Here is a 26,409-nt window from a genome sequence, read left to right on the forward strand (position 1 = left end):
TGCCATGCTTTCTGAGCTGGCATGGTCCACCCAGGAGCTGCCCTGGCAGGTCCCTGCCCCATGGAAGCATGGGGAGATGTTGGGGACAGGGTCCCTCCCTGCTGCCCTCGCATCTCTGCAGGCCGGGCCGATAACCTGGTGTTGATGTCTCTCTCTCTCTTGCTGCCCCTATGGAAGCGAAGTTTTCCGCTCCTGCAGGAAACAAAGCTACGGTAGGAAGACCCCTGCCCAATGCCAGCCTCATCTGCAGAGCAGGCACCATGCCCCAGCCTGCCTCCCTGCCCCATTGCCACCATCGTCTCCTTGCTCTTCCTACCCATTCCCACTCTGCTTCCACCAACAACATCACCATGGCCAGAATCATCTCCCTTCCTCTCATCACTTAACACTGCTCCTGCCCACTTTGCCTGCCTTTGCCCGCCTTTGCCCTGCTGGACTTTCCCACCCTGGGTCCTGCCTTTCCCTGCTGGCAGCTCGTCCCTGCAGGTCACAGTTGTGCTGGCTGCTGCAGCGCTACCTCCTCCGGGAGTTGCCTGGGCATTGCTGCTGGAGCCGCTGGGTCCTTCTGTCCCTGTGTCCCCTCACCCCCTAATGTCCCGTCCCCCCCATCCATTTCCCCCAGACTCGGAGACAGGCGAGGATGAGCCCAGTGACCCCCAGGTGACGCAGCGCAGTGAGCTCCAGGATGAGACGGCCTTCAGCACCCCCACGGGTGAGCAGGGGGCACCCAGCTGGCACCAAGCCCTGGCACCAGCTGCGGTACATAGCCCCGACCAGGGCTCTGCTGTCCCAGCTCTGTGGGTCTCCAGGGACGGGGGGAGCTGTGACCAACCTATGCAAAGGGGAGACGGCCTGGGGCAGCAGGGTGCTGCTTGGGACACCCTAAGATGCTCTGTGGTGGCTCAGTCCTCCCTGAGCAGGATGCTGGTCTCATCAACATGGGCACCCAGTGTTATCTCAGCTCTCTCCTTCCAGGTGGGTCTGACACCCTTGTGGACGCCTCCATGAACACAACTCCGACCTCTGTGCTGGCCCTGTCGCAGGCAGAGGAGCGCTCGAGCTGGTCGGGCAGCCAGCAGACGGTGCTAGAGAAGGAGACGGAAGCCAGCCTTTCCGCACGGGGACCCTACCTCCGCCCCGCTGCCTGGCCACAGTCACAGGGAACCCCAAGGCAAGCAAACGCGCCGGCCCCGTGCAGCGCCGAGGTCCGGCACCTGGGTGTGGAGCCGCTGGTGCGGGCATCACGGGCTAATCTGGTGGGCACGAGCTGGGGGTCGGAGGATAGCCTTTCGGTGGCCAGTGACCCCTACGGCAGCGCCTTCAGCCTGTACAGAGGACGGGCACTCTCGCTCCACGTGTAAGTAGCGCAGGGAAGCGTGCGGAGGGGACGTCATGCTGGGGCCATCTCCTTCCAGCCTCCTCAGCCATCTCCTCCCCTCTGCCTGGGCTTTCTTTGCCTTCACCGCCTGAATGAGGAATGGGGGCTCTGAGCAGTAGGCAGCCTGTTCCTGGTGAGGACATGGGACCAACCAGGGAGGGTGGGTAACGGAATGGGGTTTGCATGGGGGACAGATGATGGAGTGGAATCCCCTTCTGCTGTGGCCAGGCTGGGGTTGGGGATAACCCCTGTGCTGCTAGGTGAGCTGCAGCATCCCACCCACAGGCTGTGCAGTTGGTGTCCCCCCAGCCCGCCCAGCCCTGGGCCCTCTGTGCAGTGCAGTGCGAGGGGACCTAGGGATGCATGGCAGCCTGGGACACCCACTGATGCCTGCCACCCACAGTCCCCACACCCCACAGGGGTGGCAGGGGGGGCCAATGACTTGTTGCTTTCCCATGACCTGCTGATGTGCTCAGAGCCCTTGTCCCTCCCTGCCACCTTCAGTCCCCATTCCTGAAGGCCTACTCCTTTGATCTCCATCCTGTCCCTTTTTTTTGTTTGAGGCTGCTTGTTCCACCAGAACCTCATCTCCACATTATGATTTCTGCGCTGTGATTGCCAAGTCTACCTGGGGGCAGCGGGTGGGGGGATGCAGCTGCAGCAGCATGTGCACAGAGAGGGCTTCTAGCCTCGGGGACCCCTTCCACGTTGCAGAAGAACTGGCCTGTGCCACACTGTCTCAGCACTCCAGGACACCCTGGCAAACTAGGGCTCCCCCTGAGCCCTGGGTCCTGCCTGAGTGGCAGCCCTGGGGAGAGGACTTGCTGGATATCCCAGCATCACTCACCTGTCCTGCATGGGTACCCCTGGGTAAGGGGGTGTCACAGCAGCCTAGGACCCTCACCCAACCCAACGAACTGGTGTTCTCGGAGTGGCCAGGTGTCCTCACTGGGGCTACTCAAGGCTTTCTGGTCCTGGGGCTGCCTTGCCATGCCCCACTGGGCACCATGGTGCAGGCTGGGAGATGGGCTGCAGTCAGGCAGTGCGGGTGGGCTCTGAACTCCGCTCCTCTGTGTCTCTCCTTGCAGCAGCATCCCCCAGGGGGGCTACCGAAGAGATGACCCCCACAGTGGCTCTGTCTCTCCAAAGCCCGGTGCTGAGGCCCCAAGGTCCCCTGCTGCCCTGCCACTGACTGCCAAGCCACCCATCATCCGCTCGCCATCTCCCCGTGGTGGTCTGTGCCTGCCATCATCCACTGGTGCCACTTCCCAGCCTGCTGCCCGTGGCCCTGGCGTCCCTTCCTCCACACCCGTCACCCCCCGCAAGAAATCCTTGGTGCCAGCCGAGTACCAGGACACTGTCCCTGAGGAGTACGAAGAGAAGATCAAGAAGCCCAAGTCCTCAGGGTACTCACATGGCAGCACACAAGAGTCCCGTCCCCAGACACCCATGAGCGACACCTCTGGACGCGTCTCCGTCCGGGCCTCCCCCAAGCTGGTGCGCGCTGGCTCCAAGATCTTCGAGAGGCTGCAGTACTTTGAGGAGCGGCAGAGGAGCCTGGAGCGGTCAGACAGCCCCTGCCCCATGCCCTTGCGCAAGACACGTTCCTTCGACCAGCCAGGCACCAGCTCACGCCGTCCCAGCACGCTGGGTGGCTCGCGGGAGGACATACAGGAAGGTGGCCGCTGGGAGCTGGGCAGCACGGCGGCATGCCGGCGTTTGGCCTTCCGGCAGAAAGCTGCATCCTTTGATGAGCGTGGCAAGTTTGCCAGCCGTGTCTATGCCATTGAGCACAAGTTTGCGGAGGAGCTGACCCGCATCAAGCGGACGGTCTCCAAGCAGCAGCTGCGTCGCTCCCAGGAGCTGTGCAAAGCTGGGCTGCCCCCGTCACCCTCACCCCCAGCAGCCAGTGAGCCTGCTGCCCCCCGTGTGCCCCACACCCCCTCCTCACAGGGCGCAGGTGGGCACAAGGCACTGCCAACAAAGACCTCGCCATCGGAGAGCACACACGTCATCCAACATCTGGCACTTTCCAGTGTGGCACTGGTGGGACCTGATGCGGAACCAGAGCCGGGAGGGCAGCGTGGGAGGAAAGGCCCAGCACGGGGCAGTGCAGTGACTGGTCAGCCTGTTGAGGTGGAGGATGCAGGCACCAGGAAGGGTCTGCAGCAAGAAGGCACTGGGGAAGTGAAGAAGAAAGAGCAGTGGCTGTTAGCACAAGCCACCCCACGGGGACGGGCGCCAATGTCACAGGCGGGTCCCACTGAAGGCAGCCTGTGCCTGGATGGGAGCCCTGCCAGTGGAGCCCGTGCCCCTGGAGCAGTGAGTGAATCCCTGGCCGCCCGGCTGGCTGTGCCCCACGGACTGTACCGGAGGCCGGAGGCACCCATGGAGGTGCGGTTCCTGCCCTGGGCGAAGCCAGGAATGGAACAGGAGGCTCGCCTGGAGAGGAGCTGGGGGGGGCAGCACAGCACAGGCAGGGAGGTGGAGAAAAGGCAGACGAAAGTGTCAGAGAAGAAAGAGAGTGGCCGGATGGCTCAAGAAGGGAGGAGCACGCGGAGCAAGGGGAAGGGACGCCGAGCCAGGCCTACCTCTCCAGAGCTAGGTAGGGGCATGGCTTTAAGCCCTCCTTTGGGCACAGAGCTGGCCTGGCCAGCCCCTGAGCAGGGTGGAGGGCCCTCAGCCTGCCCTGGGGAGGTGTGGGGAGCCCAGGCTGTGCAGAGAGCACAGCGGTGGGGCAGGGGGGCATAGCTCTGGAGGTTGGGGATGTTGGCATCAAACAGTGCCATGAGACTGACCACCTTGGGTACCAGTTTGCTGGGCCTTGAGGTCATGATGCTTGCTGATGTCTCTGTCCCTCCTGTCTGGCATAGGAGGCATGCAGGGTGCTGCCCTCTGGCACCCAGCCCTGGGCTCATCTGGCCAACCCAGGGCACAGGGCACACGTTGTAGCTTGTCCTGGCTGGACTGTGCTTGGTACTTCAGGCAGGCGTGCAGCCCAAGTGTCCCCAGGGCATGCTGCGGTGGCGTGGCTGAGGGAGAGGAGCTCTGCCCATCCCAGCATGCAGGGGTGAGACCAGACTGCCCGAAGGCTGGGAGCTCATTCCAGGCTCTGCTCTGGCTGGAGCAGTGCCAGGCCCACGTGCATGAGGCTCCTGGCACAGTCCCAGGACCTTTGCCTATGTGCTGGGGCCATGGAAGGGGAGGGAGCTGGGAGGCTGGTGCTGATATAGTGGGGCAGAACAGCCAGCACCCTGAGGAGGGTTAGGGGGAGCTTGGAGTGGGAGCTTCAGTGGGCTGTACAACCCTCTTCCTTCCATACCCTATTATCTCCTCATCCCTTATGCTATGCAGGCATGTAAAGCAGGCTGTATGCTCCCTGCCCTGCCGTCCTCTGCGGTCCCCTGCTGCAGGCATTGTGCCATGCTGGCCCTGATGTGGCACTTTCCTCCACTGCATGGCCAGGGACTTGATAATGCCCCTGTGAAGGTGTGGGGCACGTGATGGCAGCAATGGGCAGAGGGTTGTGAGAACCCTGCTCTGCCTGCATGCCGCCCGTGGCAGCACAGGACCACTCACTCCATCTCGCTGACAGCTGTGGGGCCTGTTTCTCCCTGTGTAGAGTCCTCCGATGACTCCTACGTTTCTGCGGGTGAAGACCCCTTGGAAGCCCCCATCTTTGAGATCCCCATCCAGGACATGGCGGTGACTGTGGGGGCAGAGGTGCTACTCAAGTGCATTGTTACTGCCAACCCCCAGCCAGAAGGTGAGTGACTGAAGTGCTGGGGATGTCAGAGGTGTGAGTGTGGGGGAGGAGCTCTCTGCATGTCCACATCCCACCCTCTGAGCCATCTCTTGGGGCCACCTGAGCTGTGTGAGGTGGGACATGCAGTCCTGAGCTGGGTGTTACAGGGCTGTGGTGTGCTTGGCCCGGGAGCACCATTTTTGCCGTCTCCCCCTAGGCAGGAGTGAAGTGCTTGGGCACTGCCTGCCAGGGCAGCATGTGGGCAGGGTGCCTGTGGCTCTCCTGTGCTGTGTGAGGCCCATTGGGAGAGCAGGAGAAGGGCTGCTGAGCACTGCATAAGCAGGATGGGTGATGCTCTAAGCTGCTGTTGGGCCAGCTCAGGCGGTTTCCCGGAGGCAGAGCCCAAATGCCCTGCTCAGGGCTAATGGGCATGGTGTAGCTAGGATGTAGGCTGGGCAGCCAGAACCGGTACCGTACGACAGAGCTGGGCAGAAACGAAGCGGCTTTGCTTCCCTCCTCCAGCCTCCACTGGAGGGCAGGAGGACGCCAGGAATCAGACTGGGGTCAGCCCCGCTTTCCGTCAGGGGCCGTGGGAACACTGGGATTCTTCCCAAGGCAAAGGGGTGCCCCGGTGACCACGAGTGACCCTCTCCTCTGCCGGCAGTGTCCTGGAGGAAGGACGGGGTCCCGCTGCGGAGCACCACGACGCGACCCATCAAGGCAGAGGGCGAGCGCCATACCCTGCTCGTCCGAAGTGCCCGGGTAGCCGACGCTGGCCTCTACACCGTCACCGCGTCCAACGAGGTGGGAGCGACCTGCTGCAGTGCCATCCTCAGCGTGCGGCCAGGTGAGTGCCGGTACCGGGAGGGCGGCCGGTGGCGGGAGGACCGGTGGCGGGAGGGCCGGCAGCACTGCAGGCTGGCTGCCAGCGCGGCCGCTGCTGTCACTGGGAAGAAACCGGCTTCCTTACCCTACAAGGCTCTGTCTGAACCAAAGCAGCTGACGTGCTCCGGGCAAGCACAGAGAGATCCTGTCAGGGTGGGGGAAGAGTGGGTCAGGCTATGAGCATCCCCCTGAATAGTCCGGGCTCCCACACATCTGCGCTGTGCCCTGCTAGCCATGGGGGTACCCCAGCCTGTTCTCCAATCTGCGCACTGGGAATATCCCTGCCTCCAACCTGCTACCTTGGGGATACCACTGTCCCACAAGCCGTGAGCTGTGGGAATACCCTGCCTGCCCATCAAGCTGCTAGCCGGGGAGTAGCCAGCCTGCCCTCCATCCCTCTGCCGTGGGGATACTCAGCGCGCCTCAGCCCCAAGGCGCTCCCATCCCCACAGTGTCCCTGGGGAGCGTGCAGAGGCTCAGAGCTGCCCTGGAAGGTGGAAGCACCCGAAATTCCACACGCTCTGTGGTGCAGCGGGGCTGTACACCCAGGGGCAACAGCTGCTGGGGACGGCACAGCGCGGGGGACCGGACAGGGGCCCCCAGCCCACGGTCCCGCCGTGGGCCCTCCCCCGGACCGCTGGCCCAGCCCCGAGGGCCGGGCGGCGCTGGGCGGGCTCAGTGGGCCGGCAGCGCTGGAGGCGCGCCTGGCACCGCGCACCGGCCCCGGCGGCGGCAGCGGCGGCTCGGCGGTGCGGCCCGGCCCGGCTCGGGGCGGGGCCCCGCGGTGAGTGGGGTGGGTACGGGCTGGTGGGCGGGGGGAGCTGGGATGGTGTCCCACTGCTCCGGGGGCTGGGGCTGTCCGCGGGGGCCCGGCGAGCCACAGCCCTCGCCCTGCATGGGGCAACTCGCCCGCTTCCCCCCGGGCAGGGCGGGGGGGTGAGTACGCTCGGTAGCCGGGCGGGCGCGGGGCCGGCACCCCTAGCGCTGCGGCCGCGCTCTGCCAGAGCCCCGCGCCGCTCCCTGCTCCCCTCTTCGCACCCCCATCGCTGCCCCGGGTGGGCTCCCCACGCCGGCTGGCCCGGGCCTCCCGCAGCGGCATGCGGCCGGCGGGCTGCTGGGGCAGCGCAGCTGCCAATGTCACCTTCAGCCCTCGCCGGTCGGAGCAGGGGCAGCCATCCCGGGAATCCGGGCGGCTTAAGGATGGAAGCGCTGTCTGCTGCGTAAGAGCCACTTGAGCCCTGCTGTCGCCTTGCGGGATATCGCGTCCCCTTATCGTCCTGTGGAGTGCTGCTCATGACCACCCCCTCCCCCTGCGCGGCGCCTTCACCCCTTCGCTGCTGGCTGCTGCCCATGTACCGTGGGATGGGGCTCCCCGTGCAGCCCTGGAGTGCAGGGTGGTGGGGAGGGATGCCCTGACCTGCCTGCCTGCCCGGCTCTGTCTGCTGACAGCTCCTTATCCAGGCTCTTCTGTTCTAGCCCCCGCCGTGGAGCGGCATGGGAACTTGCCTCCCCCCCTCGGCCAGGCCAGCCCCATCACCTCTGACGAGGAGTACCTGAGCCCCCTGGAAGAGTTCCCTGAGTCCAGCACCCCTCAGCACCGACCAGCCATGAAGCTGCAGCCTAGAGCAGAGCATGGGGCTGCCCATGGCTCCCCACAGAGCACTTTCAAGGCTGCACCCACCTTTGAGGTGAGCTGACAACTGCGTGGGATCTGGCAGAGGGGGAGCAGTGCCCTGTGACCATAGCCTGTGGTCCACAGTGTCAAGTGCTGCTGAGTCGCTGCTGAGTCAGGCCTTCCTACCCCTTGATGTGAAGGGCTCCTAGCACTTGGGCAGCCTTAAATCCTACTTAGCTCCCCTAGTACTCCAGGGGTGCTGTTGTGACACGGGACACATAGCTCTGAGTGCACCAGTGGGGATGCATGGCCCTGGGTGTAGGTGGGTGCTTCCTGCTTTCTGATCCATGCTTCCCCAGGTGTCCCTATCGGACCAGTCAGTGCTGGAGGGGCAGGATGTCAGCATGAGTGTCCGCGTCCGTGGGGAGCCCAAGCCCATCATTTACTGGTGAGTCCCGCTGTTTGCTGGGTCATGGACAGGGAAGCAGGGGATAGGCACAGTGACCTCCCCATTTAGGGATGACCAGCCCAGACCACTGATCCTGGGCAGCATTAGGGGTGGAGGAGAGGGGTCTTTTGGGGACAGCCACGCTGGGTGTGCAAGGCCTGGTGTGACCGTGCCACTCTGCCTGTGTCCGGAGCAGGCTGAGGAACCGGCAGCCAGTGAAGTACGGCCGCCGGCACCACGCGGAGGAGGCAGAGGGGGTGCGGGGCCTCTTCACACTGCACATCCTGGCGGCAGAGCACAGTGACACCGGCTTCTACACCTGCAAGGCCGTCAACGAGTATGGCACCAAGCAGTGTGAGGCTAAGCTGGAAGTCAGAGGTAAAGCTCCCCAGAAGTGTCCGCCTAGCCCTGAGGGGCCAGCTGGATCCAGTGCCCTGCATGAGTTGTGTGGGGAAGGGGCCACTGCAGACCCCTCCTTGGCAGTACTGGAGGAAGGGGATGAGCCAGCCTGCCCTTCCCTGCTTCAGCACAGGCAGGTGCAAGAGGGGAGCAGGGAAGTGGAGCTGTATGCCTGGGGGCTGCCTGCAGAGGCTGGCCCTGCAGCAGAAGGCAGGTGTGCAACCCCATGGCCCTGGGTCCTACCACCCAGCTGTGCCAGAGCCTCCACCAGCCTGACCCAGAGCCCACTGCTCCCTGCAGCCCAGCTTCACCCCACGGCCTCCCACGTGCCCACTGCTGGGGCTGGGTGCTGCTCCTGGCTGCACAGGGAGGGCTTTTGCCCTTGGTGGCCCTGCAGGAGACATGTTCCCCCACCCTGCTGTGCTGACAGCTCCCTCCCTGCCCCAGGCAGCCTGCAAGCTGCGTGCCAGGCACAGAGCAGCTTGGAGATATCCTCCCTTGCCTGTTTCCAGCAATAGCCCCATATGTGTGGGACTGTGCTGTCCAACCCCTTTCCCTTGCCTTCCCCTCCCCAGCCTTGCTGTGGTCCTCTTAGGACCCTAATATATATACGTGCAAATGGGGCGGGGGAGATGGATTTGGGTCTCATAGCCAGGCTCTGCCTGGCATCTCCTGCAGTCAGGGAAGGATACTGTGGGGATGAGTGATGCTACTACCTCCCTCCTCTTGCCCTTTGCTGTGTGTACCTTGCGCCCCCAGCCTTCCCTGCTGACGGCTGCTTGAGCCCATCCTGCCCTGGCCTTGGCTGCACTGCTTGTACCCTGCCAGGACGCCGCTGCCAGCCCTCGGCAAAGCGCGGCGGCACAGGGGTGGGAGCGGGAGCCAGCCCTCTGCCCCACTGCCGGCAGGAGCAGGGCCGCAGGGGCCATGAACCAGGCCCCGGCCTCTCTGTGGGTGGCTCCGTGCCTTGGTGCGCGCTTGCACCCCTCGTGCCGGCGCTGGCATGTGCGTGCGTGCCGGCCCCGTCGCTGCTGCACTAACCCTTCCGCTTGCTGACTGCGGTTTTTGTCTGTACGCAGGGGGAGTACGATAAGGGGGTGCATCTCTCAGAGCCACGGGGCTCTTAGTTGGACACCTCTTAGGCAGTGGACCTCACCTTGTGTTATTATCTTCTGCTCCATCCGCCGCCTCGTCCTGGACGCACCGCGGGGACGCGCGGGCCCTCGACTGCGGGCAGGGGCTCACCGGATGGCCGGGGCAGGCGTAACCGAGGCGGGGTGGGGGGAGCGGCGGGGGAGCGCCAGGCACACCCCCAGCCGGGCCAGGGCGGCCATATGATGCTGTCTTGTCTCTTGCTCCGTCCGTTTGTCCCTGTCTGCGTGTCCTGCTGCTCCTCTCCTTGCTGCCCAGGGAAGGGGAGCAGGGAGCTGAGCCCTCACGGCTGTAGGGAAGGGGTTGTGGCAGCTCAGTGGCAGCTCTACAATGGTCACCTTGGAGTGTGGGGACAGGAGACCCCAGGGACCCCCCCGGGGGGGCACCCTGCCCCAACCGCAGTGGGGAGGGAGAGCATTGGCCCCTTCGACTTTGTGGCGGCCACCCAGGTACCGGCCCAGCCACCGTGAGACATCCCTTGCAGCCGCAGGGCTCGGGGTCTATGCGGAGCAGCCCTGGGCTCCGGGGCTTGGTGGGGGGCAGGCTGCGAGGCCATGACCCATTTTTTTTTTGTAGCTCTAATAAACTCTGTTTGGTAAAGCGCTGTGTGGTGTGTTCCTGGCACGGACACCTCCCTCACCCCGGCCCCTTCCCCGCTCTGCTCTGCTTTACACATATCCCTCCCTCTCCCAACCTTCCCCGCTGCACTCCCTGCCCACTGCACCGGGCCCCCTCCCCGCATGTCCCCCCTGCCCCGCACGTTTTCCCCCTCCATCCCCGCCACCTCTCATGGTTGCTTTTCAGTTGCTGAGACGCGTCTCTCTTTCTTTCTCTCTCTCCCCCTCCCTGGGCAGCTCGCCCCGAGTGCCAGTCCCTGGCCATCGTGGTTCCCCTGCAGGACTTGGTGGTCGGGGCGGGGGAGCTGGCGCTCTTTGAGTGCATGGTGGCTGGCCCGCCAGACATGGACGTGGACTGGCTGTCGCGGGGCCGGCTGCTCCAGCCCGCCCTGCTCAAATGCAAGATGCATTTTGACGGGCGCAAGTGCAAGCTGCTGCTCACCTCCGTGCACGAGGACGACAGTGGGATCTACACCTGCAAGCTCAGCACTGCCAAAGGTAAGCGGAGGTCACACAACTCCCTGGGGGTTGTTGCTCGGGGGCCTTAAGGGAGTGCTGGAGGTGGACAGTCCCCCCTGCTCCTGGGTTTGGGGCTCTGGTCCCCCCTGGGATGTAGCTGTGAGTGCTGGAGGTGGGGGCCAAGGGAGGCAGGAATTGCTGGAGCTTTCACCTCTGGGAAACTCAGGAAACTCGGTCTGTATCAGTCCTGCTGCAGCGTCCCAAGTCCTGCCCCATCTAGCTCCTCTGCTAGCATGCATACAGCTCCCATAAACATGGGGAGATGAGTCTGCACTATGACTGCAGTGGCTGGATGGAGCCCTGGAGCCCAGCTGTCTCTGTCCCTGCTGGCCTGGGAAGTGGCACGTTCAATGGGTTCAGGGCTGCCCACCCTTTCCCAGCAAGCCATCACTGGTGGCAGCTGAGGAAGAGCAGCAGGACCTGGCTTCTGGCTCCAAGACCCCCTGTGCCTATGCATGCTGCCCACAGCACCTGTCCCCTGCAGCAGGGAAGGGACAAGGGTCCCTTTCCCATTCCTCAGCTGACCTGGGCAGCCTTTCAGCAGTGACCCAGTCTGCAGTGGGTGCATTCTCAGCACCCTGCACCTGGTGCCAGTGCATTCCTCCATGGAAAAGGCTATATGCCTGCAGGGATTTGAGGGCAGCAGCAGTTTTGGGTGCAGGGAGGTGAGGCTGTGCTTGAGCATGGTGTCACCCCTGCCCGGGGTGGGCAACAACACCATCATTGCAAAGCAGTCTGTGCTGCAAAACCCCTCACCTGGAGCATCCAGTCTGCGCCCATCCCCACATTGCCCTTGGGTGCTGCATGTGCTTGCACTGCCTGCTTCAGCATCACCCCGCTGTCCCCACTAGGCTAGGCCAGCTGTGACCTCCTGCCTTATGGGGAGCACAGGGCATCCTCCCACCCCACCTTGCTGCTGGTATCTGCACTGCTGTGTTGGTTGGAAAGAGGCATCCTGCTGCCAGCAGAGCCCCAGCCCTGCACCCGGGGACTTTGCACACACTTATACCCCCTCTGCCCCATGTGGGGACAGAGCCTGCTACCCAGCACACCTGCGATCAGCCCCCACCAGCATAGGGTACACTCAGCTACAACCATGCTGGCTGCTGGGGCTGCAGCAAGGGGGTCTCAGCTGCCTCCTGCCCTGCACACATGCATGTTGTATGGGGTTCACCCCTGCCTGCTCTCCTTGCAGATGAGCTGACCTGCAGTGCCCGGCTGACAGTGCAACCCTCTGTGCAGCCACTCTTCACCCGCAAGCTGGAGGATGTGGACGTGGTGGAAGGGCGGACGGCACGGTTTGACTGCATGATCAGTGGGACTCCCACCCCGACAGTCACCTGGACTCATTTTGGTAACTGCCAAGTCCAGAGAGCTTGCCCAGGGCCCTGCAGTGAGACCTCTCTGCATCTCCCTGGGGGCTGCACCCAAGGGCTGGGTCTGGGAGAGGCGCCGGTGCTGATGCTGGTGTGTGTCTCCATGCAGGCCAGCCAGTGCAGGAGGGGGAGAATGTGCGGATTCAGCGAGATGGAGGGCTGCATTCGCTGGTCATCGTGCATGTGGGCAGTGAGGACGAAGGGCGGTATGTGGTGACTGCCAGGAACGCACATGGCAATGTGGAGTGCTCTGCTGAGCTCTATGTGGAGGAGCCGCGGCCATCTGCTGCCTCCCAAATGTAAGAGTTAGGGGTGTCTGGAATCTGCATCCCCTCTGCTTGCTCCCCTTTGGGATTTGGGGAACAACTGGCTTGTGCAAAGCCTGGGGTCAGGGCTGGGCTGAGGACACTGTGCTACTGCTGCTAGCATTTGTGGGCTCTTGCAGCTCCAAGTTGGAGAAGATGCCATCAATCCCAGAGGAGCCAGAGCAGGTAGAAATGGAGACAGAGTGCTTCACCATGCCTGATTTCCTGAAGCCACTGCACAACCTGGATGTTGTGGAGTCCAAAGAGGCTGTACTGGAGTGCCAAGTGGCGGGGCTGCCTTACCCCTCCATCACCTGGTTCCACAATGGCTCTCGCATCGACAGCACTGACGACCGCAAGATGATGCAGTGTAAGGCTCCTTACTGTGCTTCCTACATCCTTGGGGTCCCTCTGACCAGAGTGGAAGATGGGGGATACCCTGAGAGAAGGCATTACCCCCCCTAGACCTTCCTGCCATGTGGGGCATGGAGGGGAGCCCTGCACCACTTGGCTGTCAGAGTCTTACCAGCATCTCCTGTCCCCCCCAGATAAGGATATCCATCGCCTGGTGTTCACATCCGTCAGCCACGCGCATGCAGGTGTCTATAAAAGCGTCATTGCGAACAAAGTGGGGAAGGCCACGTGCTACGCACACCTCTATGTCACCGGTGAGCAGCAGCGGGCACCACAGGGATGTGCGGCCGCCGGCTGCCACCCTGCCAGGCTGTGCCCCAAGGCTGGGGTCAGCGGCCTTGTAGCGAGGTCTTAGGGTGGTAGGATCACAGGGTAGTTTAGGCTGGAGGGAACCTCAGGAGGTCTCTAATCTAATCTAAAAGCAGGAACAAGGTACAGTCCTCACCTTACAGGGTCAGGATCCATCCTCGGGTCCCATGTGTTACTTGCTGGCATCATTGGCCCCACAGGGGCTGTAAGGCTGAGCTCCTGTGGGGGAACCAGTGCGGACTGCTGGCCCCATCCATCCCCTCCAGCCCTCTCCCTGAGGAGCTGTAGCAGTGGCCATACTCACATCCCTGCCTGTCTCCACCAACAGATGTAGTGCCAACCCCTCCAGATGGCCCCCCAAACGTGGCCTCAGTGACTGGCAGAGCCATCACACTGACCTGGAACAAGCCCAAGTGGCTGGACACTGCCATAGGTGAGGGGGCTGGGAATGGGCAAGGGGCGGGCAGTGCCATGGTGGGTCGCATGGGCCAGCCCAATGCTGGGGCCTCTCCAATGACCCTCTTCCCCTGCAGACCCCAAGTCAGTGACCTACACGGTGCAAATGCAAGTGCTGGGCACAACGCAGTGGCTGGTGCTGGTGGCCGGTGTGCAAGGCACCACCTACACAGTACATGGGCTGACCAAAGGTGCCCAGTACCTCTTCCGCGTCATCACTGCCACCCCTAAGACCAACAGCAAGCCGTCCCCACCTGTAGGGCCTGTGCAGCTCCTGGACCGGGGTGAGAGGGGCAGGGGAGCGGGTATGGGTGGCTAGGGTGGAGTGTCCACAGTGGGATGGTGAGCTGCTCTGGGCTGGGTGATGTGGGGTCCTGAGGAGGTGGTGATGATGTGTGTGGCAGGTCCCTACCTGGAGGAGGCCCCTGTCATCCTGGACAAGCCAGATGTGGTGTATGTGGTGGAGGGACAGCCAGCCTCCATCACCATCACCATCAACCACGTGGAGGCCACTGTCATCTGGAAGAGGTAGGACATGGCACTGCACATGTTGTCTGCCCCATGCCCAGCATCACCCCATGGGATGCACAGAGGGGCTCCTGTACCAGCTTCCTGTGCAGCCTGTGGTGGGTAGGGATCATTCCCTGGGGCTGGGCTGGACCCAAGGGTGATGTCCAGAGCTACGCAGAACCACATGGGGGGGAGGATGGGGTGTTAGGGGGGGTGCTGTCTGTGTGGTGCTAAGGGTCAAGAGCCATTCAAGGGGCAGAGCCAGAAATGGGAGCTAAGCTGTTTGCGGGGCTGCAGTGTGGGAGCAGGGGCTGTCTGTGGGTCAGAAGGTGGCCATGGGGCTGTGGGGTGTGATCTATGGATGGGGCAGGGGGTCTGGGACTACCTGTGGGGCTGTAATGGGGCAGCTGCTGTGCCCACAGGGGTGGGCAGGTGCTGGGGGAGCTGGAGGACGTGTGCGAGGTGATGATGCCAGACGACGACCAGCACTGCCTGCGGCTGCTGTGCGTGGGGCAAGGGGCTGCGGGGCCACTGACCTGCGAGGTGAGCAACCGCCATGGCACTGCCCGCTGCACCCTGCAGCTCCGCCTTGCAGGTAGGTGCCCTGCACCATGGGCAACATTGCCCCTTGGTGCTCCACGAGGTGGAGGGTGATGCTGCCCTATAGTGCCCCATGCCCATGTGCCATGTGCATAGTATGTCACTGCTCCTCAGTGCTCCATACTCATATGCCATGGAGTATGCTGCTCTGTAGGGTGGCAATGGGGCTGAAAACACATGAACCATGCATGCGTTCATACTGCTGCCTAGTGTCCTGTACCCATATCAGACTTGGGTAGAAGTGTCCTATGTGCCCCATGACTGTGTGTATGAGGTAGTATTTCTGCAGGGTGTCCCACCTGTGTATGATGGGGTAGCAATACCATCTGGTGCCCTACAGCCAAGAGCCACGGGGGATACCTCCACAGTGCCTCACAGAAGTGTCATGGGTGGCACTGCCCCACCTGTACCCCACATCCATATGTAATGAGAGATGCAGTAATGCAAGTGCCCCATGCCAATGTGCCACGAGTGGCACTGCTCCATGGTGCCTCACACCAGTGGGAAGCTGCTCCATGGTGCCGTAGACACATGCTATTGCTGGCCTGCTCTATAGTGTTCCACTCCCATGTGCTTTGGGGTGGCACTGCCCCATAGCACTTCATGCCACTGTAGGCTGGTACTTCCTCGCAGTGCCCCTTGCAGTGCCTTATGCCCCGTGACAGTGGCAAAGGGGTGGCACTGCACTATGGTGCCACATGCCCCATCTTTTGGCAGAGGCACCCCGCTTTGAGTCCATCATGGAGGACATCGATGCCCAGGAAGGGGAGACACCGCGCTTTGCCGTGGTGGTGGAGGGGAAACCACTGCCAGACATCATGTGGTACAAGGTGGGCTGGAAGCCCCCCACCCCCTTCCTGACCTACAGAACCCCCAGACTGACACCCTCCACTGCCTCACCTTGGGCTACCGTGTTGGGGTTTGGGGTTGTGTTCATCCCGCGTGACGCAGGATGTGCCCCATCCCCCATCCATGGGGAAAAGGTGGTGGGGAAGGGACAGGACCCTCCTGATGCCCCTGCCACCCCCAGGATGGGGAGCTGCTGGAGGAGAGCAGCCACCTGAGCTTCGTGTACGAGGATAACGAATGCTCCCTGGTGGTGCTGGGAGCTGCCGAGCCTGACAGCGGCGTCTACACCTGCACGGCCAAGAACCTGGCTGGGGAGGTGTCCTGCAAGGCGGAGCTGGTGGTGCGGGCAGGTACGGCTGGCCAGCCCCCACCCGGGGAGGGCAAAGCCTGCGTGCCCGGATTGCCCCCCGCAAGCGCCTTTCCTTCCTGCAGCCCAGCCTGCTGCCGATGCCAGCATGGAGGAGGAGGCACTGCACAAGGCCCGACGCCTGACTGACTACTACGATGTGCATGAGGAGATCGGGAGGTACAGGGCCACTGGCACGGTGGGCACGGGGCAGCGCAGGGACAGGGGTGCTGGAGCCAAGCTGGCCCTGGGGTGTGAGCTCCACAGTACATCAAATCCTGTTATACCGGGGCTGCTCTCCATGTCAGTGGGTGCTGTGGTACCAGCTGCAGGTGGGAAGTCAGTGCAGCTGAAGCAAAACCAGGCCTGGATAGACCTGGAGAGCTGCTGGAGCTGCAGGCAGCTCCCTGCAAAGCAGGCACCTACACAAAGGGAAAGAGGGGTCTTCTTATGTGCCCTTGCCCCCACCACCGCATTTTAGGGGGGCCTTCTCCTATCTGCGGAGAGTGACAGAGAAGAGCAGCCATCTGGACTTTGCTGCCAAGTTTGTTCCTGGGAGGACCAAGGCCAAGCAGTCAGCACGGCGGGAGCTGCATATCCTCTCACAGCTGGATCATGAGCGCATCGTCTTCTTCCATGATGCCTTTGAGAAGAAGAACGCTGTCATCATGGTCATGGAGCTGTATCCTCTGGGTGCTGCTCTGGGAACAAGTGGCATGGGGCATGAGGGGAGGCTTTTGGTGGGAGCTGGTGGGCAAAGCCAGTGAGAGGAGCTGGGTGCTGGGAGGGTGGGGCAATGAGTTTCTGTGGGGCAGTGAGTTTCTGTGCTCCTTGACTGGGGCCCAGCTGTGCTGAGGAGGAGCTGCTGGACAGGATGGCAAGGAAGCCCTCAGTGTGTGAGTCTGAGGTGGGTGAACCCTCTGGGGCCAGAGTGATAGGGAAGGAGGGAGCCTTGGGACACCGGGGTTTGTCCCAGCCCAGGGACATGCAGTACTCATTATATTGGGCTGAAAAGGGGGCTGCACACCTTGTGTAGGTCTGACCCATGCTCAGAGGGTGGGCACCCTCTCCACTCCTTCTCTTGCAGGTCCGGTCCTACATGCGGCAGATCCTGGAGGGGCTCTGCTACCTGCACCAGCACATGGTCCTGCACCTGGACATCAAAGTGAGTGCAGGGCTCTCCAGCCTCCTCCAGCCCTGTGCCCACAGGGACTGGCTCCTGCTGTGCTGCAGGGAGCTCGTGCCTGCTGATGGGGAACATCCCTTCCCTGGGTGGAGCCCCTGCCTCCTGCCAAGGTCTCCTCTGCCCTGCACTATCCTATAGCCAGAAAACCTCCTGATGGCGGATTCGAGCAGCGAGCAGGTCCGGATCTGTGACTTCGGCAACGCGCAGGAGCTGACACCCAAGGAGGCACAGTACTGCAAATATGGCACCCCCGAGTTCGTGGGCCCTGAGATAGTCAACCAGAGCCCTGTCTCTAGCGTCACTGATGTCTGGTAAGGGTGGCCTCAGGGTGGAAAACGGGCTCCTCACTGTGCTGAGACCGAGTGCCCCAGAGGGCTTATGCTGTGCTGTAACCATGCTCTTCTCTCCACAGGCCTGTGGGGGTCATCGCCTATCTCTGGTAAGCACCTGGTGGGCCACGATGGCAATGATACCTTTCCACCCCCGTGCTGGTTGCAGTGCTGGGGCTGCAGTCATACACACTGCTCCTTGCAGACTCTGCCTCCTATCCCCTGTTCTTACCTCTGCCCTCCTCACAACACCAGGGTTGGGGTCAGGGCTCCGTCCTCAGTCCTCCATACTTGCCATGCTGTTCCCCATGTCCTCACAGCCTAAAGACACTGTCCTCTCCTTGGCAGCCTAACAGGGATATCCCCCTTCGTGGGGGAGAATGATAAGACAACACTGATGAACATCCGCAACTACAACGTGGCCTTTGAGGAGAGGATGTTTCAGGGACTCACCCGGGAGGCAAAGGGATTTGTCATCAAAGTGCTGGTCAATGACAGGCTGTGAGTAAAGCAGTGTCCAGGGCTCTGCCTCTCTGATACCCCTGTGCAGGGGGGAGCCCAAGGGCAGGCTGGCTGCACAGCCCTTGATGGGGTGCAGTATGAGCAGCCAGACCCTGCTGCCCTTCTGGATGGCCAAAGTCCTCCAGCACAGTGAGTCCTCACCCAGTGGTGTCGATCCACAGGAGGCCCAATGCGGAGCAGACCCTGGAGCATCCCTGGTTCAAGGTGAGCCTGGGTAGGCAGGGACCCAGCTGGGTTCCCCAGGGCCTGCTGCAGGCTCTGTGGGACACCGCTGTCCCCTTGCCCCACAGACGCTGGCCAAGGGGAAGGTCATCAGCACCAATCACCTAAAGCTCTTCCTCTCCCGCAGGAAATGGCAGGTGAAGGCAGGAACTGGGGAGGGAGGGGGCAGGCAGGGCTGTGTGCTGGGCAGGATGGGGTGATGTGCAGTGGGTGCGATGATGCCATGCCACCTGCCTGGGCCTGATCCAGCTCTCTCCACTGCAGCGCTCGCAGATCAGCTACAAGTGCAACATGGTGCTGCGGCCGATCCCGGAGCTGCTGGAGGATACATCCAACCACCTCTCCATCGCTGTGCCCCGGCACCTCAAAGAGTCACCAGCACTGTCATCCTCCTCAGACTCTGATGACCTGGATGAGCTGCCCTTCATCCCCATGCCACACCAGGTGGAGTTCTCTGGCTCCCGCATGTCGCTCAATGAGATCCCCACGGACGATGAGGCCATTGGGCCATCTGAGGGGGTGTGGCAGGAGGGGGTCTATCCGGGGGATGTCTCTGCAATGGAGTGGCAGAGCCAGGGCACAGGGAAGCCTGCAGTGGGCCTGGGGAAGCGACCAAGGGGCACTGTGCCACGGCGGCCAAGCGCAGAAGCGGAGGCGCCTGGCTCCTCTGACGAAGAAGCCCCCGAAGCCCAGAAGCGGCCGGAGTACCCCCGCAAAGCCATGAGGAAGGGCTCCAGCCTGGAGTCCCCGGGGAGCACCCGGCGGGGAGAGCTGAAGAGGGGCGGCTCGGCCGACAGTGCCTTGCTGCCAGGGACCACGGAGAGGGCCGAGGCAGGCCGGGAGCCGCGCCGACCCCTGGCCAAGGCAGCCTCCATGGAGCTGCCGCGGCGGAAAGGGACCTTTGGAGAGGACGATCATGCCCAGCGCCTGGAGCTGATGCGCCAGCGGCTGCTGCGGAGCGGCCCCGGGGACGGCAAGGTCAGCGGCCTGCGGGGACCCCTCCTGGAGACCCTGGGGGTCAGCCCTGACAAAAAGGTCCCGAGGCCAACCCGGTTGGAGCCGCCGGTGCCAGCGGTGCCACGGCTGGTGCGAGCAGCGTCCAGCGAGGCCACCTCCCCACACGTCCTCCCCACCGAGCGCCGGCTGCAGAAGAGCAGCTCCTTCAGCCACGGGGATGCAGAGCCCGTCGTCCGGCACCGCCGCTCTGGTGCGCCCCTGGAGATTCCCGTGGCACACATGGAGGCCCAGCAGCTCAAGGAGTCCCCCTCGCTCTCAGCTCTCTCTGACGCACGGCCCTCAATGCCACTAGATGCCCCTGGCCCACCAACACCCACTGCAGTAGAGGTGGCCATCCCCCAGGCCCCCACTGCCAAGGCTGCCTTGGGGAGGAGGCAGATCCCTGAGGACCACAGCCAGCCCAGGGCCAGTGCCACTGCCAGCACCACAGGGAAGAAGCCTATGGCGAGGGGTCAAGAGGAGAAGACACCCACCAGGGCTGCTGGAGCCAGTGGGGAGGGAGCTGCCAGGACAGGAGCACCATCTCCATCACTGCCTATGGCCCCAGGCACCCAAGGCCCCCAAACATCTTCCTACGCCAAGGTCATGCAAGCTATGGGAGCTATACAAGGTGGGGACCCAGCCACAGAGCAAGCCCCGCAGCCCCCTCTGGCCATCCCTACTGAGCACTCTGTGACAACATCAGCACCAGCACCAGAATCAGGGAGGGAGCCAAAGCCTTCTGGCTCCTCCAGCTCCCTTCTCATCCAGGACATCGACTCGGAGGAGGTCTTTGAGGCCAAGTTCAAGCGGGGCAGGGAATCATCGCTCAGCAGGGGGCTGAAGCTCCTCACCCGCTCCCGGTCTGAGGACCGGCACCTGGCTGGCCCCCCAGATGATGGCATCTACCGCCCCATGCCAGCTGGTGTGCCCCTGGAGATGCGCAGGGACCGGATCTCCGGGCTGGTGGCCAAGTCTAAGTCAGTGCAGGACCTGCATGAGGTGGAGAAGGATAGGGGCTTCATCCGGAGGATGTCTGTGCTCCTCAAACGGACCCCACCTGCAGAGAGGAAGAAGAGCAGAGGGGAGGATGGAGGCAGTGAGACCCCAACCGGCAGGCGCCGCTTGTCCTGGAACCTGGCCTTGGGCAGCTCCAAGGAGCGGAGGGACTCAGAGAGCCTCAAGTCGGAGTCGAGGGGTGGTGGGGAGAGTGAGTCACCGGTGGTGGCCGTGCGGAGGAAGATCAGTGCCACGGTGGAGCGGGTTTCCGCGCGGCTGCGCAGCGTGTCAGATGAAAGGCAGGAGGGCGAGGGGCCCGCTGAGCTCCGCCGCACCAGCTCTGAGGGGGAAAGCCTGCGGCCAGGCCCCCCCCCAGCACCCGCACCCTCCTCTGAGTCCCTGCGCTCGGAAGGCAGCACCAGCTCTGCCAAAGGTGAGTGGCAAGGAGATGTTGCAATGGCACTCCATAGCCCAGCCATTCTGGCCACAGCTGCCCCAGTCTGGCTACTCTCTCAGGACCCTGGGTGCCCACAGGTGGTGGTGAGAACCAGAAGCGGTCCCGCTGGGAGCGCTGGGGGCTCTCACGGAGCAAGGAGAAGGTGTCCTCACAGCCCAGCATCCCCTCCAGCCTGCTGCGGGATGAGGGACCTGCCGCTGGCCGGCCGTACGTGCCCAGCGAATCCGGTAGGTGCAGCCCTGGAATGGGTGGCGGGTGCACATTGCTGTCCTGGCCTGACCCCCCTCTGCTTTCCAGATTTCCCACCCATTTTCCACATCAAGCTGAAGGACCAGGTGCTGCTGGAGGGCGAGGCGCTGACCCTCTGCTGCCTGCCAGCGGGCAGCCCTACCCCCAGGATCCTCTGGATGAAAGGTGGGGGGCTGTCTGCGCTGCCTTGGTGGGTGGGTGCTGGGCAGACACTCCAGCATCCCTCTCCTCTGCTTCTCCTCCATAGACAAGAGGTCCCTGCAGCCAGACAGCATGCTGAACGTTGTCTCCTGCAAGGATGGCCGGCAGATGCTCACCATCACCAAGGTCTCCAGGAAGGATGCAGGGCTTTATGAGTGTGCAGCCGCCAACACCCTGGGCACAGCCATCAGCTCCTGCACCCTGGCTGTGGCACGTAAGGAGGAGGGAGGGACCTCTGGGACAGAGGTATTGCCCCATGGGGAGAGGTCATGTGCTGAGCGTGCACCCTGGGGCCTGGGGAATGGTCAGAGCAGGTCACTTGAAGTCCACTCTTCGCATCCACAAGTGACTGGGACTCTTGAGCTGGGAAGGCTGGTTTTGCGCAGGCACTTCTAGCACCTCTGAGCCCATATTTTGTGCTGACCTTGCACTGCAGCAGCTCTGCCCTGCCTCTGGTCGGGTACCCAGCCCACCCTGTGTATCCCCTCGCAGGACTCCCTGGGAGGCCAGGCACCCCGGAGATCCCCCAGAAGTACAAGAACACGGTCCTGGTGCTGTGGAAGCCGGCAGAGAGCAAAGCCCCCTGCACCTACACACTGGAGCGCAGGCTGGATGGTACGTGGGGCTGCCTCCCATTCCCTGGAAGCCGCAGCTGGAAAGTGGGATCACATCAGGACACCAAGTGGGGACAAAAGTGCCCAATGCCCTTTCTGTTCCCTGGGGATCGGTGGGGTCCTGGGTCAGGGGTGGGGGATGCCCCTGGTCTGCCCTCAGCTCAGCTTGCTCCTGTGCCCACAGGGGAGCACGAGTGGAAGATCATCAGCACCGGCATCATCGACTGCTACTTCAATGTGACAGAGCTGCCCCCCGGGAGCACCGCCAGGTTCCGTGTGGCCTGTGTCAACAAGGCTGGGCAGGGGCCCTATAGCCCCCCTTCGGGGAAGGTGCACCTTGAGGCAGAAGGTGAGCGAGCCCCTTCCCGCAAGTTGTGGGGCTGCCGTCGGGCTGCCATGGGGCTGGCTGTGGGGCTGCCGCCTCTGAGGTGCTCTGGGGGTCCTTGAGGCCTGGGGGATCTTCCTCCAGGGCTCTGGGGAAGAAGGCACCACTTGCAGCCCGCTCCTGGCTTAAACCCAACTGGCTCATTCCTCCCTTTGCTCCCCACAGACGCCCGAGCTGCCCCAGCCAAGGACATTGCTGTCCACGTCCCTGAGAAGGTGGCCTCCAGCCGATCGACCCAGACACCCATGGGGCAGCTGGAGCCACCAGCTGTGCGGCCCCCTCCCACCACACCACCCCGCAAGCACAAGGGAGTGGTGCAGAAGGCAGATGGGGCAGAGCAGGAGGGTGCCCCCTCAGCGGTCCTCCAGCCCCCTGCACCCCTTGAAGAGGGGCCACAGCAAGACCCTGAGCTTCCACCCAACATCACTGTCTGCGTGCCCCCCGAGCTGATGTTCACCGCCCCTCAGACTGTCACCTCACCCCACACAGAGACTTCCACCCAGGGCTCCCCCACACCCCCCACGGACATGGCCCCAACACCCCAGGCTCCATCTCCTTCCAAGTTATCCCCCGCTTCCCCGCTGTCGACCACCCCCAGCTCAGCTCCCACGGTGTCTCCCACTCCCAATGCTGTGCCCACACGGAAGATGCCCCCCTACATGGTCACCTCCTTTGTCTCCATGCCCCCCACATCATCCCCTATGCAAGAGACCACCACCACCCCCCCATCCTCCAAGGAGCCTCCAGCCCCCAAGGAGCCTTCAGCTGAGAGTGGGGTCCCAGGAGCAAAAGACAGCACCATGCTGCGGCAGGGTGTTCCCCAGAAGCCATACACCTTCTTGGACGAGAAGGCGAGGTGAGGAGCAGTGGGATGGGATGCTCTGCCAGGGGTGTCCCCCTCACCAGCACCTTTTACTAGGGATGCTGAGTGCCACCCTGTGCCACAGGGGCCGTTTCGGTGTGATCCGGTTGTGCAAGGAGAACGCCACGGGCAAGCTCTTCATGGCCAAGATCGTGCCCTATGAGGCAGAGCGGAAGCAGAGCGTGCTGCAGGAGTACGAGATCCTCAAGGCACTGCACCACGAGCGCATCATGGCCCTGCACGAGGCATACATTACTCCTCGCTACCTAGTGCTCATATGTGAGAACTGTGCTGGCAAGGAGATCCTCTACAACATCGTGGACAGGTACGGGTGGGTGCAGGGCCATGGGGGATGGCTGCCAGCACGGGGCTGATGCCACTTGCCATCCCCACCCAGGTTTCGCTACTCAGAGGATGATGTGGTGAGCTACGTGCTACAGCTGCTGCAGGGCCTCGAGTACCTGCACAGCCGCCGCATCGTGCACCTCGACATCAAGCCAGACAACATCGTCATCTCAGGCATGAATTCGCTCAAAATCATCGATTTTGGCAGTGCCCAGACCTACAACCCCCTCGTGCTGCGGCAGCTGGGGCGGCGTGTCGGCACCCTAGAGTACATGTGTGAGTGGGGCACTGGGTGTGGGGCATGGGGCAGATATGGGCGTGCTGGTGCCCAAGTGTGCCTGTGCACTGGGGGGCTTGGGAATGGGGAGGAGCTGAGGTATCCTTGGGGGAGCAGGAACTTGTGGTGCTGGGGATGTCTGCTGAGGGTTTCTGAGGGTTGCTGGGCTTGGTGAGAGAGTTTGTGTGCTGGGCAACAGTTGGGGAACCCTTGCAGGTGCTGGGCTCTGTCAGGTTATTAGGGTGTTAGGGAAGGGTGCTGGAGGGTGCAATGGTGGGGTGCTGTGGGTGCTGGAGATGCTGTGGATGCTTTGGGTTCTGGGGATACGGGGTATGCTGTGGGTGCTGGAGATACTGGGGGTGCTCTGGGTGCTGAGGATACTGCAGGTTCTGGAGGTGCTGGGGCTGGGCCCCTGGTGCATATGACAGACCTACTCTTCTACCTGCAGCACCAGAGGTGGTGAAGGGAGATCCAGTGGGCTCTGCAGCAGATGTCTGGGGCGTTGGTGTCCTCACCTACATCATGTAAGAGAAGGTGCTCAGGGGGATGAGTACCCTGAGGTATCATCAGCCCTACTCAGGGCTCAGTGCCGCAGGGAACACCTGGATGATGGTGTGCTGGGGGATGCTATAACCCTGCAGACCTTTCCCAGCTGAACATAGGGATTGAGATGACCTGGGCAGTTGTGGCTGTCCCAAACCAGGGATGGGAGGGGGCAGGTGCCCTCCCACCACTGCCCCCAGCTTGTGCCATCCCCTCCACCCTGACAGGCTCAGTGGGCGGTCACCGTTCTTTGAACTGGACCCCATTGAGACAGAGAACCGCATCCTGGCGGGGCGCTTTGATGCCTTCAAGCTGTACCCCAATGTCTCGCAGAGTGCTGCCCTCTTCATCCGCAAAGTCCTCACCGTCCACCCCTGGTAAGTGCATGGCCCCGGCAAGGAGGACACGGGCCTCTGGATGGTGCCTGCAACTGGGCCAGGTGGGCAGCTCCCTGCTCCCAGATGGAGCTCCTGGAGGGGAGCCCCTCCAGACATCATCAGTGTCCATCTAGGGTCCATCTGTGCTCCTGGGAGAGGGCTGTGGTCTCCTGAGCCCAGGGCCCTGGGATCCACCCCTGCTTCTGGAGACGGCTGGGACCCCCTGGGTCTTGCAGGGCAGGGTGGTGGCTGGGTTTTGGGGCTGCAGTTGTAGCAGGCATTATGCAGCCCCTGACATAGAACCGCCCCTGCCCCAGGAGCCGCCCCACGGTGAAGGACTGCTTTGCTAACACATGGCTCCAGGATGCCTATCTGATGAAGCTGCGCCGCCAGACCCTGACCTTCACCACCAACCGCCTCAAGGAGTTCCTGGTGGAGCACCAGCGGCGCCGCAGTGAAGCCGTCACCAAGCACAAGGTCTTACTCCGCTCCTACCAGGGCGGCCAGCCACCGGGGCCACAGTAGCCAGAGCCTTGGCCACGGCCGTGAGGGGCCGAGGAGCCAGAGGAACATTCCAGGGACCGTGGGACAGGGTGGCTGAGGAGGAGCCAGGACATGCTGGGATGAGCCCATGGACCTCACACTGCCACCAGGGATGCTGGCAGCCAGCATAATTTTGGTGGTGCCAATGGAAAGGGGAAGTGCTGCCCCAGCTGGCCCGGCACTGGGGTCTGGCAGAGGGCGGGTGGCGGAAAGCCTTGGTGTGAGGAACAGAGAATGTGGCAGAGGGTTGGAAGAAGGAGATGGGGACAGGAGCAGAAGGGAAGCCCCAGGCGAGAGCAGGAGAGACGCCAGCATGCCAGCCAGCCCTGGTCACGCGGGTCCTGCCAGCTGTGTGCCTTAAGTCACAGTCTGCAACTGCCCCCGGCCACTGTGTGGGGGTCCTTGTGCTCGCCCCAGTTTGCACGCCAGTGCCCAAGAACTGAGGCTGCTCCAGTGGTTCCTGCAGCAAGGGGCCTGCTCACACCTGCTGCCCTGGACCTCACCAGCCAGCACAGCCCCGGTCCTCATGGCTGGGAGCGGGGACCGCCAGCCCCCCGCCTTCCACTCCTCCCAGCCCCGGTCCTCGAAGCGGGTTTGTGGCCCCAGGACCGATGCCGGTGCCTTCCCTGGGGCTGTTGGTTGCACCCTGTATTGGGGCAGGGTGTCTGGCTGGCACCCCTCTTTGCAGGGGGATACCACGTGCCATGCACACCCCCTGCGCCTGCTCAGGCCCAGGCTGCTCGTGCTCTGCGTGCCTGGCTCTGGCCCTTGCCCTGTGCCCTATCACCTTCCCACCTCACTCATCCCCAGGCCTCCTCACTCATCCCCACCACCGACCCCCCACCCCAAACTCCGGTGCCACAGCACAGCCCCGTGCCCCTTCCCCGGCTGGCAGCAGGATGCTCCGGGGTGCCCTGGGCAGGGGACAGGGTAGCAGCTGGGCACCCACCTTCCAGATGCTGCTGTAGCAATAGGGCTTTATTTATTGACTTCGGGGAGAAGGCGCCTGCCCATCCCCATCCCCGTCCCCTTCTCCGGACTTGCCGACGTCTCCGTGGTTTGGAGCAAGCGACACGCCAGAGCAGCAATAAAGATCCTGAGCAGCCGGTCACGTCTCCGTGCCTCACTGGGAAGGGACACAGCAGGGGGAGGGGGGCGGGCCGAGCAGTCTCGGTATGATCCTATCCCAAAATCCAGGGACATACAGCCAGGAGGGCACCCAGGTGGCGCCCGGCAGAGTGGGAGGCTGGCTCATGGGGTGTCATGGAGCCAAAATACCGGCTGCAGGAGCACACGGTGGCCGCACCGGGGCCGGTCTCAGGCTGGTGCAGGCGAGCGGTCCCTGGCTATAAATACCCGCTGCCCATATGAGGCCGGAC

General features: G+C 63.1%; 1 protein-coding gene across 1 annotated transcript; it reads left to right on the forward strand.

The window, feature by feature from the left end:
- The first annotated feature begins 591 nt into the window (after positions 1-591).
- On the forward strand, positions 592-26,128 carry SPEG (striated muscle enriched protein kinase). Its single transcript, XM_034061335.1, has 40 exons — positions 592-712; positions 976-1,357; positions 2,467-3,983; positions 5,001-5,144; positions 5,788-5,970; positions 7,485-7,696; positions 7,983-8,071; positions 8,268-8,449; positions 10,477-10,737; positions 11,954-12,112; positions 12,244-12,433; positions 12,580-12,809; positions 12,988-13,107; positions 13,491-13,595; positions 13,696-13,902; positions 14,023-14,146; positions 14,551-14,723; positions 15,446-15,558; positions 15,759-15,927; positions 16,010-16,103; positions 16,405-16,605; positions 16,770-16,830; positions 17,011-17,088; positions 17,248-17,420; positions 17,522-17,548; positions 17,787-17,939; positions 18,122-18,164; positions 18,251-18,319; positions 18,447-20,610; positions 20,712-20,861; positions 20,932-21,048; positions 21,131-21,298; positions 21,577-21,699; positions 21,883-22,047; positions 22,249-22,939; positions 23,031-23,270; positions 23,343-23,566; positions 24,016-24,091; positions 24,338-24,487; positions 24,805-26,128. Exons 1-40 carry the CDS (start codon positions 592-594, stop codon positions 25,010-25,012), a joined length of 10,056 nt encoding a protein of 3,351 aa, XP_033917226.1. The 3' UTR covers positions 25,013-26,128.
- The last annotated feature ends 281 nt before the right edge of the window (positions 26,129-26,409 follow it).

The sequence above is a fragment of the Melopsittacus undulatus genome, chromosome 4 (genome assembly GCF_012275295.1).
Source record: "Melopsittacus undulatus isolate bMelUnd1 chromosome 4, bMelUnd1.mat.Z, whole genome shotgun sequence".
NCBI lineage: Eukaryota > Metazoa > Chordata > Aves > Psittaciformes > Psittaculidae > Melopsittacus > Melopsittacus undulatus.